Source organism: Acomys minous (assembly GCF_964271855.1).
Source record: "Acomys minous genome assembly, chromosome: 16".
Taxonomy (NCBI): domain Eukaryota; kingdom Metazoa; phylum Chordata; class Mammalia; order Rodentia; family Muridae; genus Acomys; species Acomys minous.
In genome coordinates this window covers 63,567,644-63,581,173 of record NC_140498.1, presented here as the reverse complement: position 1 = coordinate 63,581,173, position 13,530 = coordinate 63,567,644, and the positions used below count along the sequence as shown (strand labels likewise).

The 13,530-nt window shown below is 44.6% G+C and overlaps 2 protein-coding genes across 8 annotated transcripts in view; one reads left to right on the top strand and one right to left on the bottom strand.

Annotated features, from left to right (window-relative positions):
* Positions 1-13,530, bottom strand: part of LOC311585615 (uncharacterized protein) — a 167,198-nt gene that overhangs the window by 41,595 nt on the left and 112,073 nt on the right. Inside the window, exon 1 of one of the 2 annotated variants that reach the window (XM_084761028.1) lies at positions 12,570-12,683. The exons of the other annotated variant lie outside the window; for it this stretch is intronic. The gene's annotated coding sequence lies outside the window, so the exon portion shown is untranslated. Of the gene's footprint in view, positions 1-12,569; positions 12,684-13,530 lie in introns of those variants that run through there. 2 annotated transcript variants of the gene reach the window in all.
* Positions 645-12,718, top strand: LOC311585611 (uncharacterized protein). Of its 6 annotated transcripts, none has more exons than XR_014775272.1 (6): positions 645-4,424; positions 5,609-5,678; positions 6,355-6,538; positions 10,089-10,334; positions 10,791-11,009; positions 12,582-12,718. XR_014775272.1 is itself a non-coding variant. In XM_084761020.1 (4 exons), the coding sequence occupies exons 1-4, from the start codon at positions 4,848-4,850 to the stop codon at positions 10,314-10,316; spliced, it is 426 nt and encodes a 141-aa protein (XP_084617146.1). In that variant the 5' UTR covers positions 4,436-4,847; the 3' UTR covers positions 10,317-10,640. The 6 variants fall into 6 exon arrangements, 1 of the variants encoding a protein (XP_084617146.1); XR_014775273.1 differs by having other exon boundaries at positions 6,313-6,538; positions 10,199-10,334; XR_014775274.1 differs by having other exon boundaries at positions 6,313-6,538.

The following is a 13,530-nucleotide window of genomic DNA, read 5'->3' as shown; positions in this document are numbered from 1 at the left end:
TGCCACCTGCCCTATCTGTCCCAGGTACTCATTCCCTTCCACAGCAAGGGTGGCAGAGTATGTCTGAATCAGCACACGTGACTCTAGGTCAGTCTCCACCTCAGGAGTGCTATGATGCTAATGCATTATCTACCCAAGGAGCTTTGGGACTACTGACATCAGCTCAACAGTCTGTAGGACAGTCAATGTTTGCTCAAGGGGCCCCAACATCTTCCATATCTTCTCACAAAGTCGTAGGCCTGGATAAGCAAGGGCCTACAGCACCACTGCCAATTCTCCAAGGAGTTAGACTCCCTGTCCCTGCCCAGAGGATACTAGGAACTCTGCCATCTTCCCAAGTCATTCTAGAAACATCACCTTCTGCCCAGCGCATTGTAGAAACTTCTTCAGCTGTGCAAGGTGCACTCCAATTTCAGCCCCATTCCCCATCTGCCCAAAATTCTATTGGACTTTCACCTCCTTCAGGGAAGACTCACCAACCTTTAACACTTACTCCAGAGACACCAGGACGTTTGTCATCTATGCAAGAGACTTGTAAGACTTCGGCATCTGTGTCAGGGGCTCCAGATAATTTGGCATCTGTGCCAGAACTTCTGAGACATTTTAAATCTTTTGAAGGTATTCTAGGCCCTTTAACATTTGGCCAAGGGATTCTGGGAGCACCAACAACCCTACAGGAAACGCTGGCACTTTCTAAACCAGCGCAAGGGCCTCTAAAACCTATGGCATCTGCCCAAGAGACTGTGGGAACTTCCTTTTCAACAGAGTTCACTGGTGCACAGGGAGACTTTTTCCCTATCACTCCCCATGACTGCTGCAGGAGAGAGTCTCCTTATGCCCAAACAAGGCCCAGAGCTTCAAATTCTAACAAAAGGATATTGAGCTGTGTCCCACTTCCTGGAGGGGATATCAGAGATTCCCTTTTAGAACTTGATGGCTTAAAATCTATTCATTTTGGCAAAAGTAGGCTCCCATCTTCCAAGTATGTCAAAAATGACTCAAGTTCTACCTCTCCTCCTCAAAGGACTGTCCCAACCCAAACATCATCAGAATTGAGCTTCATATCTTGTACCTCTCATAGAGACCACCTCAGACATTCTTCATCTCCATCTCTACCTTCACGAGAGGGCTCTACACATTCTAAGTCTGAGTCTCATAAAACAAGATCAGAAGATGCCTCTTTAGACCAAGCATGCCTCAAATCTGTGCCATCAGATGAGGGCTCAAAACTTTGTCCTTCTTACAAAAAGGAGGGGGAAATTTCCATTTCTGACAAAAAGGGTACAAAGCATAAAACTGAGCCCAATGGGAGCCTCTCCACTTCTGAACCTTGCACAAGAGTTTACAGAACCTCCGGATCTCAACCAGAGAGCCTCCTAAGTCCTACATCTCACCAAGGCATCATTGGATGGTCCAAATCTACCAAAATCAAATGGGAAAAAGCCTGCTCTGACCAAAGAGACTTTGACACTTACCATTCAAAACAGAAAGGCTGCCAACCATCCTCTTCATCAAAAAAAGGGCTCACATGGTCTTCATTTTCCATAAGGGGCCAGAAACAAAAAGCGTCTCATAAAGACAGCATCTCACCTTCCATCTTTACAGAAGGGGGCATGGGAACTACTACTTCTTATGAAGAGAACCTCACTTATTTTGCCTCTCCCCAGAGGACTGCCATGCATACTTCTACCAGAAGAAACCTGAAGGATGACCCTTATAACCAAGGAGCCATCAAAACTTCCCCTACAGACCCAGAACCCTTCAAGACCTCTCCTGATGTATACAGTACCCATGAGGGTGTCAAAACTTGCTCATCGCCCCAAGGGGATGTCAGCCACCTAGACACTATTGATGAGTGGTTGAAACACGCACAAGAGGAAGAGAAACCTTCCATTAGTCCCAAAGGGGGCTGCCGGGGACTCCTATCTGCACCAATTCCCAAAGAGAAGGCCAGATCATCCCCTGATATCCAACAAACAGTCAGCCACACCATATCTCAACTAGATATGAGATCTTACATATCTAACAGTGGGAAAGACATTGCTCTGCAAGATGAATATGGGGTGCTCATGCATAACCCTTCTGTCCTTGGAGGCTGCAGATATCATTCAAAGTTATACCCAACCAATCTCCAAAGGATCCCACTGAGAGAACGGAGATTGAGTTCTAACCTCTCCCCTAAAGAAGGTCAAAGACCTTTTCAATCTGACCAGCATGGCCCCAGATTTTCATATTCTCAGTACAATGACATGTATCAGCCATGCTCCCAGTGTGCACTGCAGCCTCTGGGTGCTTTAGATGATATAGAGGGCCTCTTATGCACCCCACCAAACAACCTGGGCCTCAGACCTGCTCCTGGTGAGCAATGGAAATTCAGAGATTTATTCTCTAATCCACAGTGGATCAGACCTTTAACTTCTGCCTTAGACAGTCACCGACTTAGCCCTTCAGCCCAAGGAGGCAACAGAGCTCCTTGGCCCCTCACGTGGAAATTCTAAAGCTGCCCATATCAAGAGGGGAGCCTGGACCCTGCTTTCTTTTACCATGGCATCTTTAGATCTTCTTATACATAAGCCAGCCTCATATTTTGCCATTCTGTGCCCACATGAAGAACAGAGTTATAACGTTTCCTTCTCATCAACCATCTGTCAAACCTACACCTTCCACTACTAGCATGTTCAGATGCATGCTAAGGCATAGGACAGGCCCCTGACTAAAAGCAAAGCAGGTGTTTCCCTTCCAATTAAGAATATATTACTATTTCTAGCTAGAAGACCATGCTACCCAATGCATTCCCCACGGAGAATAACATGCTACCTCTGACCAGTGTGGCCCTAAACCTACTTCATCTGACCTAATGGGTGACAAATCAACTCCCTTTTCCTAGGAGGTTCTAGATGCTTCTGATTCTGGTCCTTTGACCTCATGACATGTGTGCAAAGAATAGGACCTTGGTTTGTGAGGTCCTAGAGACTAAGAGGAACAAGAAGGGCCCTAAACCCAGGATGTATGCCATCACCTTGGTCAGTAGAAATGAAGAAGCTATCCCCATCATGTTCAGAAGTAGGCAGCTGAATTTACCAAGGAGATCTAGTGAATTACCTCTCATCATGTTGGAGACTTAATCACAGAAATGCCTAGCTAGCATGAAATGGATGTTCTAGATTCCAGTAAGATTGGATAAGGAAATGTTCAGGCCTCCTCTAATCCCCAAATTGACTCTTGATCTTCCCCTGCTACGCACGAGACTCTTTGGACTTCTGGTTTCCCCCAACATAGTATAAGACTTTTGCCATTGAGGAATCCCATCCGCAAAATTCCCTGTTCATTTGTTGATATCTCCAACATTCTAATTCTGTCCACGGGTCCTCCCCAGTAATCCAAGTGGCCTCAATCTTATCAGTCTAGAAGCAAAGGTACCCCTCAACTTTTACCAATAGCTCAAGGATGTTTTATCTCAATACCAAAGGCCTCAGACATTCTCCAATGTTCATAGGCACATTGACACACTTTTCATTTGCAAGTCAGGAAACCTTGGACATTCACTAACTGCCCAAATGGGCCTCAGAGTTACCACTAAAGAACAAGCACGTCACACGCATCCTCAATGACTGACGTGGTCCTGAGACATCTGACTTGAGAGTCAAGGGGCTTCAGAACTTGCAAACATCTCAGGGAGATCACAATTATGACTCTTTTAGAGTAAATGAACAGTGCAATTTCTTCAAAGTCACAATGGGGCTTCAGACTTCACTTTTTTTTTTTTAGAATAAGGACAATTTATGCCTCCAGAAAATAATGACTCAATCAAGACTTAGCTATTTTCCTGCAGAACTATACCAAACTATGCCTTCAAGAGTGGTGACACGCAGAAAGAGTGGTCTGAGACACACCCACTTGGTGAAGCAAGCCCAGGAACTGACCCTGTGACTGAATGGTATGTTCCAAACATTCAGGCTCTGCTGAAGGGTGTTTGAGACTGAATCCCTGTGGCCAAGAAAGCGTGTGAACTTCTCTTTATGTTCATGGCCAACTTAGAGTTGCCATCCAACTAAGGTAGACCAGAGCTTCTCCCCTAGAAGACAAGTGCACTGTCTAAGAAATGCACTTTTGACAACCATAGAAACCTCAGAGAACTCTAGAGTCAAGCCCCATGGCCAGTGAATAAACACCTCAGCCTGGATCCAAGACTGTCCACCTTGAAGCTGCTCACCAGAAAGATTCCTGTTTGTTTTCCACGTCCACCGCCTGTGAAGCTTATCGTAAGTTTAAGTAGGGAACATGCCCTGAGAGTGATGCCACCTGTCAGAAGAACCTTCAGGTTGCTTTGAAATCTGCAGTGGACTCCTGAGAGAGAAGAATTTTCTAGAGTTCCCTGAAGACATGGAGACATGCAGTGCATGGACCTTCCTACGCTACATACGGTAAGCAAGAGTCTTCCCCTTCTGTCCAGCAGGGTCTGGGATCCTCCTCCTTTCCAGAACCTTTACATTTTTGCTTCCTCTCGTGATGGAGGCCTTTAAACCTGACATTTTGACCCAATGAGCCCTCAGTACATTCTCCTTAGAGCAAGGGCACAGGGGCTATCTTATTTGTATTAACGATCATTGGTACCTCTGGTTAGAGTTCACAGGAATCAAGAAGAGAACCCAAATCCTGGAACCCCATGCCACTTAATTCAGTAAAAATCACATGATGTGCTGTGAAAATCACCAGTCCAGCTCAGTTCTGGCTGGCTAAACACAGCTGTTAGGGGACGAACATGCTGGGATGCCCCCACACCCCAATTATTCACGTATACTGGTATAGATGCTTAGTCTCTTGCAGATTTAGCTGAAGACGCGGATATGCTAGACTGTGAAGAAGAATTAGAAGATGAGGCAATGCCAGGACCTCATGAAGTATGGTAGTCTATTTTGTCTCACGAGTAGTATGGGATTTTCTACACTCTGACCACATCTGCCCTGTCTCATGCCCCTCAGAACCTCCTCTATTAGCAAGGGTACCCACTCCCACCATTAATTAAGGAGGGGTCAGCTCTTCCTAATGAATCAAAGGTCATTACAATTTGTCCAAAGGAGGCTTCAACATTCATTGAGTGTGAGGAGGCCCATAGTACTTCCTGATATTATGGGGTGAGTCTCAGACATTTTTCCTAATAAATGGTTCACAGGTTTGTCCTTCAGCCCATGGTAAACTGTAGGTTCAAGAGTGATGCAATGAAAGAAATGCTGACACTGCTGGGCATGGTGGCACATGCTTTAATCCCAGCACTTGGGAGGTAGAGGCAGGTGGATCTTTGTGAGTTCGAGACCAGCCTGGTCTACACATGAGTCTAGACAGAAAAACCCTGTCTCAAAAAACAAACCAAAAAAAAAGAAAGAAAGAAAGAAAGAAAGAAAGAGAGAAAGAAAGAAAAAGAGAAGAAAAGAAAGAAACTCTGACACAGACAGTTTGCCAAGGATGATGGATACAATCTATTTTCTTTGAATAAGGGAACAAAGGCCTACCCTTACATTTCAGGGGGCTTGATGCAACATCTTCCGATTCAGGGGGGATACAGACCAGTGACGTGAAAACTCACTCAGATGTTCATCTTTTTCTCTAGGAAAGTTTAAATCAACACCCCCTGGCAACGACTTCCTCAGAGAATCCACCTCTATCTGTACAATCTTCAGGTCAGTTCCTCTAGACGGGATTATTATTGCCCTTCTGACCTGGGTGGCCAGGCATACAAAATGACCAAAGGGATGGCAGATCACTCTTAACTCATCTCCAGGCAGTAAACGTCTGAGCCCTGATCCAACACCTTCTACCTTTAGTATGGTCACCAGAAATTGAGAAGTTCCATCTTTGCAGCCAATTCCTGTGCTGCTGCTGCTGCTGAAAGGCTTGTAGCAGACACAGAGTCAGGGATTACCAACTATCCTGTAAGAAAAAAAAATGCTCTTGTTGGTGGCCAGCATATCTCAGAGTCCCAGAACACATGGCTCCTCTGGACAGTAGGATGTTTGGACCTGATAAGGTATTCCCTGCCCCTCTTCCAATTTCCGAGGCAATAAGGATTTCATCTTCTTCCTGAGGATCCTGGAACATTCCTGTTTCCTGTTTCCTCCCAACACATTCTCCATATCTAGTATGGGGCCTCTGGCCTTCTCATTATGTCCAAGGTAGTCTCACACCAAACTTGTCAGCCATAGCTTCAAGTGAGAGACTTCCCCTATAAACAGTGGTCTCCATTCCACTGTGGCTGGAGGTCCCACAGCCCGAGTTGAACAATCAGAGCGTAGAACCCATGATGTCTCTCCTCAGGCCAGTCAGCACAAACGGAATGACTTCAACCTGTCTTCCTAGATCTGGATAGCTGCACCCAAACTAGGGGCAGCAAGCCAGCAAGCGACACTTATCCATGCCTCAGAAAAAGGAATACATTGCTGGCTTATCTCGCCCGGAATGAACACAAACTATGGACATACAAAATTCTGAATATGAACTGGAAGGGCATGATCCGCGGTGGGAAATTTCCCCACTGTATAAGGTACCGGGACATTTATCTTTAACAGGAGTGTGTGTGGGACTTTCAATGGCTGCCTGGAGGAGATTCTGTCCCTCCCCCCTTTTCAATGGTCTTCCTCACTTACACTGGGGTTCAGAGCTTCCACTTTTCCCTATGTTAACTTATTCCCTCTCATTACATTGAGCAAGATGCCAGAAGTCTCACAGACTAGCACTGTGCTAGACCCCATTTGCCCAATTGGATCTAAAATATGAATTTTATGCTACATGGTTCTTATACATTTTCTCTCATATACATTATCCCATTTCTCTGCTCCAAGTCTTTTTTTTTTTTTTAATTCTCATTAAAGGCATGTCCGGCCAAGGTGGGGAGGTCTTACACCACTTACTCAGCAAGAAGAGTGTCAGACATTCCCAATCTTCTAAATAGGTTTGTGGGCCTATCCACCTCCATCCACCAACAAGGATTTCAGACATCCAGTTTACACAGAAAGGGGATCTGAGGAGTATAATCCTATTGAAGGGGCCCTCAAAAATAGCTCTTGTTTCCAAGTGGTATCTCAGACCACAGTGATATGCACAGGGGGGCTGCAGATCCAAATGAGGTCTTAGAACTTCCCTTTCTGAGAAAAAGTTACCAGAAATCCCGTTCCCAAGATACCTCACACATCTTTGTTTATTGAGGTGGGAGTGAGAACTACCTCGGGTCAGACTTGGCCTCAGGCCTTCCCTCCATGAACAATGTGGCCTTAGATATCACCCATCTACATGAGGAGGAATCTGAACCACCTTTTCTTCACCAAAGGAAACTCACTGTTTCTTTTATACATGCTCTATTGAATAACACTGTACCATGCCTTGTAGTATAATTTCATGAACCCCAAGCATCCCCTTATGTCCAACCTGTATTCTTTAAATAAGAGAGACTCAAGTCTTTCAACCTTTAAACTTCGTGGCAAAGGAAATCCATTGTTCCGCTCTGGTTTGAGGTCCCAGGTCCTAAATGTAGAATTAGATACTGTGTTCTATGTTGTGGTTTTTAATCTAATCACTAGAAATAAGTGACCCATCATTGCTTCCTATATTGGGCAAACAGAGACAAACTGAAGGAAGCCATCTAGGCAGGGGCAGCCTTCTAGGTTGTTTGTTGAAGGCTCAGGCTGTTACCTAAACTCTCCCAGACTCAATGCAGATGTGGAAAGTCTAAACACCACAGAGTTGGAAGCTAAAGAACAGTGACGGGGTCTTCCTTCAGTTAATCAGGTATCAAAGACACTCATGATCAGCACAATAGTGAATGGCACATCCCCACCCACCCCCACTCTGTCCAAGGGCTTTACAACCCATACCTTTGCCCAACCAGGTCTCAAAATTGTTCTCTTTTTCATAGAGAGGGGCGCAAGTCTTCCTCTCTTCCTACGTTTACTCACTCACTTCAGTGAAGGGACTGTCAGACTTCCCTCATAGGGCAAAGCCTATTACAGACCTTCCCCATTTGCCCAAGTTGGTCTGAAGTACTCATTTTATGAAAGATCCTAAAACTTTTGTTTCTTTGGATGTAGGCCCAAGTTATCACCCTTCTGACTACAGAGGCCTCAGACCAAGTAAGCCTTATAGCACTCCCTCTGTCGAAGTGAGAATTAGATCCACTGCTCACATGTAGTCAAGTGTTGTGCAAAAGGAGGTTGACTTGGGTCAACCATGAGGACTGTAGAGTTTTTAACTCCTGCCTAAGGGTATCTGCTCTATGTCACAATGATAACGAGAAATCGGATGTGGCTCCTATGGCCAAGAAGGGCCTCATTTCTTCAGTCTTTCTCCTGGCAGCTTCAACTGTATACCTTTGTCATGGGAGGCCCAAGAGCATTCCTTTCGTTCCAAGGACACCTTATCCTTGACCTTCTGACTCATATTCCCTTTGTGCCAATCACTCTGACCAAGACTGCCTGGGCAACACAACTGAAAGCAATGTGAACTCATAAAATTATGGGTCTAGATCAGAGGGCAGAATGTAGAAATCTATAAAACAAATACACACATCATCTGCCTAGAAGGTGGTGGTCAGAAAAGCAATATTCCTATCTTTGATTTATGGATAGGCACAGATAAATAGATCCTTGAGGAAGCATTAAAAACTCTGATAAAATATCCACCTGCTAGAATAGTATCCTGATTGCTTCTTGTACTCGTCCCAACTGTATATTTCACATATGGATAGTGGAAACTGGGAGGAACTGCTGGAAGCAAATAACATAGCACCATACCATCCTCCCACTACCCATGGAAAGCTAGGTCTTTCCCTTCTGTACAATAGGGTGGTACGATTTGCTATTTTGTTAAACATGACCAGACACTTTCTCTCTAAGCAAGGCAGTTCAAGATGATCTCAGAAGTTGCAGTTCTAAATATGACCTCCCCAAACTACCCCTATCCTCAAGGCTTCTCGTACAGTCTAATACCCTAGACTGTCTCTCTGTATCCAAGATGAGTCATGAGAATGAGTAGTTTTAACTATAGGAATCTCAGAATTTCCATTTTTTCCAAGGAGTCCAACATCAAAGGGTCCTCAGAACATCCCACATAAAGATGTGGGGCTCAAAAGTATCCCTCTAGTGGTGAGCCTTAGATCCTCTCCCTCTAACCATGGCCATTAGAAAAATACATGTGGAAACAAAGGGACTTTGCTCTGCTCTGAGTTAGCAGAGCCCAAATCTTAAGGCATCTATCCTTCATTCAAGTCAGCAAAGTGCAGGTACCATCCTCCATGCACACACACACTCATGTAGGTGATGACGTAGAGACTGTCAGTCTTGACTGATGAATAATGCTTGCATTGTCACTGGGCCTACAACAGTGTGACTGAAGACGTGAGTCATCTAAACTGTGGTGAAGACATTCCTCCACTCTACAAAGTAGGCTGGGATACTCCATCATCCCTAAGGTTAAGGGTTTTGTGACTTTGTGACTTTGCTACTCTAAGTTGGCACCAGTCTTCTATTCCTAAACACATTGCTTTAGACCATCAATTTCTGTTCATTATAGATCAAATGCACCTTCTGAAACCAAAGGGCCCAATATCTCACCCATATGATTGAGGGGTCCTGAGATCACCTCAACTGGCCCAAGACTCCAAACTCCACATCTAGTCAAATAGGCTCTCAGAAAGTATCCTCTAACCAAGATGGATTCCAGCAACTCTCTTTGTGGTTAAGGAGGCTCAAACCTTCCAGTTCTACTTAACTGTGTCTCACATTCAACACCTCCTCTGAAAGGGACATCAGAACTACTCGTTGTGCTCCAGTGGTTCTCAAATTCACACCCTCTGGCCAAGGGTTCTGAAAATGTCTTCATTTCATACATGGGTCAGGGCTCCTCCCTCTGCCTATGAGAGCTTCAGACACTCCACTTTTACTCCTTCTGTCTAGGGGACAACAAAACCTTCTCCTTATGTCTAAGGTGACAGGAAAATGTCTTGTTTGCCAAAGGAGGACTCGGGCCTATCAGCTTTTGTAAGGGATCTATATATCTTTCTCTATTGACTATGTACACCTGCTATATTCCCAACTGTCTAGGATTTTTTCCAACCTCCTTCCTGCTACCTGGAGTCTAAGACATTATTACTCTGAAGGAAGAGGTCTTAGACTTATGTCATCTGACCAAAGGCTCTCTCGACCAATGATAGCCACCCAGCCTATTGGAAGGATGCAACGATTGTTACCTGGTCTTCCACACAGCCCACAATGTATGTGGATACTCTAAATATTGAAAAGGAATTTGAAGTTGATCAGACAGTACCATAACTTCCTCTGCTCTCAAAGGTATTTATGTTTTGTCCAATGGGAAATGGGCTTTCTTATTTTCTTGAACTTATGCAGAGATTTTACCCCTCTGACAAATAGATGTGACCTTCCCCTTTGCCCAAAATGTCTCAGAAATTCTGCTTATTACCAGGGTGCTTCAACACCCCTTGTTCCCATGGAGTCTGCCAAAATATTTTTGATGAAATACATAACGGTCCTTTTACTTCTATCCAAAGATTCCTGGGTCCTTCCCGATATTACATCGGGATATTTAGACATTTACAATAAAGAGTGCTCCAGACATGACCTGTGTGGTCGAGGAAATCCCACAGGGTCACCATATGCCCAATTTTATAGCTACAAATTCTATTTGGAGTGTCCTGAAAATCTCAGAACACTCTGCACTGAGATCATCAACACAAGAGTAGCAAGACAAGGGTAACTCCAACTGCTGTCTTTATTCTGGTCCCTCAGACAGATGCCTCCTGTTCCACATGTAGAGGAAAGTGTGGATGGACATAAACTTAAGAAAGACACAGATTCAGAAACTGCGGCACTGCAGCATCTTAGAAGATTTCTAATACTGCTGCCACACCTGACAAGGACATTCAGAAGATGTGTATTTAAGATGGTGATTTCAAATTTGGAGTGGACAAAGGAGTGAAAACGCTGGAATTTTGTACAATTCTCAAGGTATCAATCATCCCTAAGCTTCTATCCAATAGGGCCACAGACATGACTAAGTGAGGCTAAGGTTATTTCATCTAAGTGTGGGGTGCTCCTAGCTCATTTTTCTACTTTTGAGGGTCTTAGAACTGTAACCTGTCCCCAGAAGGGCAGCAGATTTCCTCATCTGCCCACATGAAAACCGGATTCAGCCCACCTACCCAAAGAAGCCAGAGAATATCCTCTTTAACTAAAGTGGCTTTTACTAGCCTCTCTCTCCAAATAAACACCAACTGTTTCGATTCTACCCAAAGGGATCTCAGACCTGCTTGATCTAATAGAGAGCTACAGTCCATAAACATCCATAGTTTCCCAGATCTTCTAAATAGGTCCCCATGGGAGGGGATTTAGTAGGTTTAGGGAATTCCAATCTACTGCCTCTGGTTTACTAGGGTTCCCCAGATCCCCTCATTTTGCCCAAGTGGTCTCCAAACATGTTTTTCTGACCAAGTAGGCCCTCACATTGTCCTTTTCTAACTCAGGGGACTCAGACACTCTCTGCCCAGAATATTTTTTTTTAACTGAAGAAACCTCCAGAAAAGCAAGGCTTAAAGTACCAGAGCCCAAGTGTAGCAAGTAGAGCCCAGACCCAAAGATCAAGCCAGAAAACACAGTGATATGGCCCCCAGCGTTCATACCTAGACCAAGCAGCTGAACAGATGCTTGAGAAGGAGAACCCACCTGGCCTTGCCATCTAGACTTTGTGACCAATACTTATACCGCTGCCTGACCAGGCACCACATTCACTACAGTGGGCAGATATTCCCATTTCTGATGAGCTGGAAGCTGATAACGCAGTGCCTGGTGCACGCTCCCCTGCATGAGGTAGGCTGGAACATGCATCTACTGTGAAAGAGAGGGTTTGCAGATTTCAAGCTCTACCCAACTGAACAAGCCTAGCTTACCTCTAGACAGAGGCCTCAGATGTCTACTCTCTTCCCAAAGGCCCTCAAATATTTTCCTTATAACCATGAGCCTTATTTGGGGTGGGGGAGAGGGGTGGGGGGAGCAGAGCCTGGTTTCTCTGTGTAACAACCCTGGCTGTCCTGACTCGCTGTGTAGACCAGGCTGGCCTCGAACTCAGAGACCCGCCTGCCTTGGCATGCACCACCATGCCTGGCTTGAGACCCTTATATTTTCTCCATGGCTCTTGTGTTCTCATTTCTTCCCCAAGCCCCTTGGCAAGACTCAGACTTCAGACCCACGGATCCCTCGTCACGCATCTCTCTACTTCAGGGGCGTTCAGGTTCTGCATCTGACATCTTCGATAAGGCCCACACTGACCAAAGATGTCTCACAGAAACTCTTTCTAACTCGTGGGTTCTTCAAACTCCACCTCTGGCCAAGAGAATGCCAGCTCTTCTTTTTTCATTATGTTGGGTCTCAAATATAATCGCCTTGTCCAAACGGCCTCTGATTTTACCTTCTGACCTAGCAGGTGTCAGACTTTCTCACTCTGCCTAATGAGATCTCACATTTACACTATGTGGACAAAGAGACCTTGCTCACTAATATAACATTCTTTACCTTTGGTTTGAGGTCTCAGAGATCAAGACCAGCAAGAGGAGGCTGGAGGACCGGGCATAATATTCAGCATATTCATCATCAATGGAGTGGTCCCAACCTCAGCGCCCTGATCCGGGTGGGTTGGACACAAACTTGCGATCCTGACAAAGCTACAGATGCCCATCCATGCTCTTGGAACCATGTTCAGATTGCTGGGCACCCTCCTGAATATGAGACAGATTATATTGTTAATTTAGATTGTTGTCCTTCTCTTCTCGGTGGTGCTGTTTTCTTTTACGATTAGAAGAGGACATTTTAATAATTTGGCAGTGTTATTCATCTACTGGTATTAAAAGCAGCAACCAAATGCTTAAATGTTCCACCTATTCTGCTCCATTTGGAAATCACAATGTATGCATATCTCCTTCCTTTTTGATTCCAGAAAATACTGCTATGTAATTCCATTTTACATATTGCTATTTTAACCAATACTCATATGAATATACATTTTATGTACAAAACTGTTTCCTTGTGCTTTGTTGATTTTTCCACCTCCTGACCGTTTCATTGGACATCGTTTGGAAGATTCTCTCTTGCTGATGTGTCTTTAAAAGACGTGTCTTAGAACTGAAGGTGCATGGCATGTTCAGTAGCACAAGTAAATACCTTCAGTAGCCTTTCTGTCCACTGGATTATAAATATCAGTTAGTACACAGTAATAACGGAAGCAGTAACAAGGCGTGGGGAAGAATTTTCAGTGTGTTACTCCTGAAAATAGCCAGGAAAAAAAAAAAAAAAAAAAGAAAGGAAAGCCCAATTACTAATGAAATCTACGCACACCGAGTGGCCATTGCGTGTTTTGAGTGTGTGTTTGTAGAAGACAATGAAGTTTGAATGTCCAATCTTTATATCTTAATTGGGGGTGGTGAACTATGTTCAGTGTGGGTGTGAGGAGTAAAAGGCACCCTAGTGTTAGTGTTTA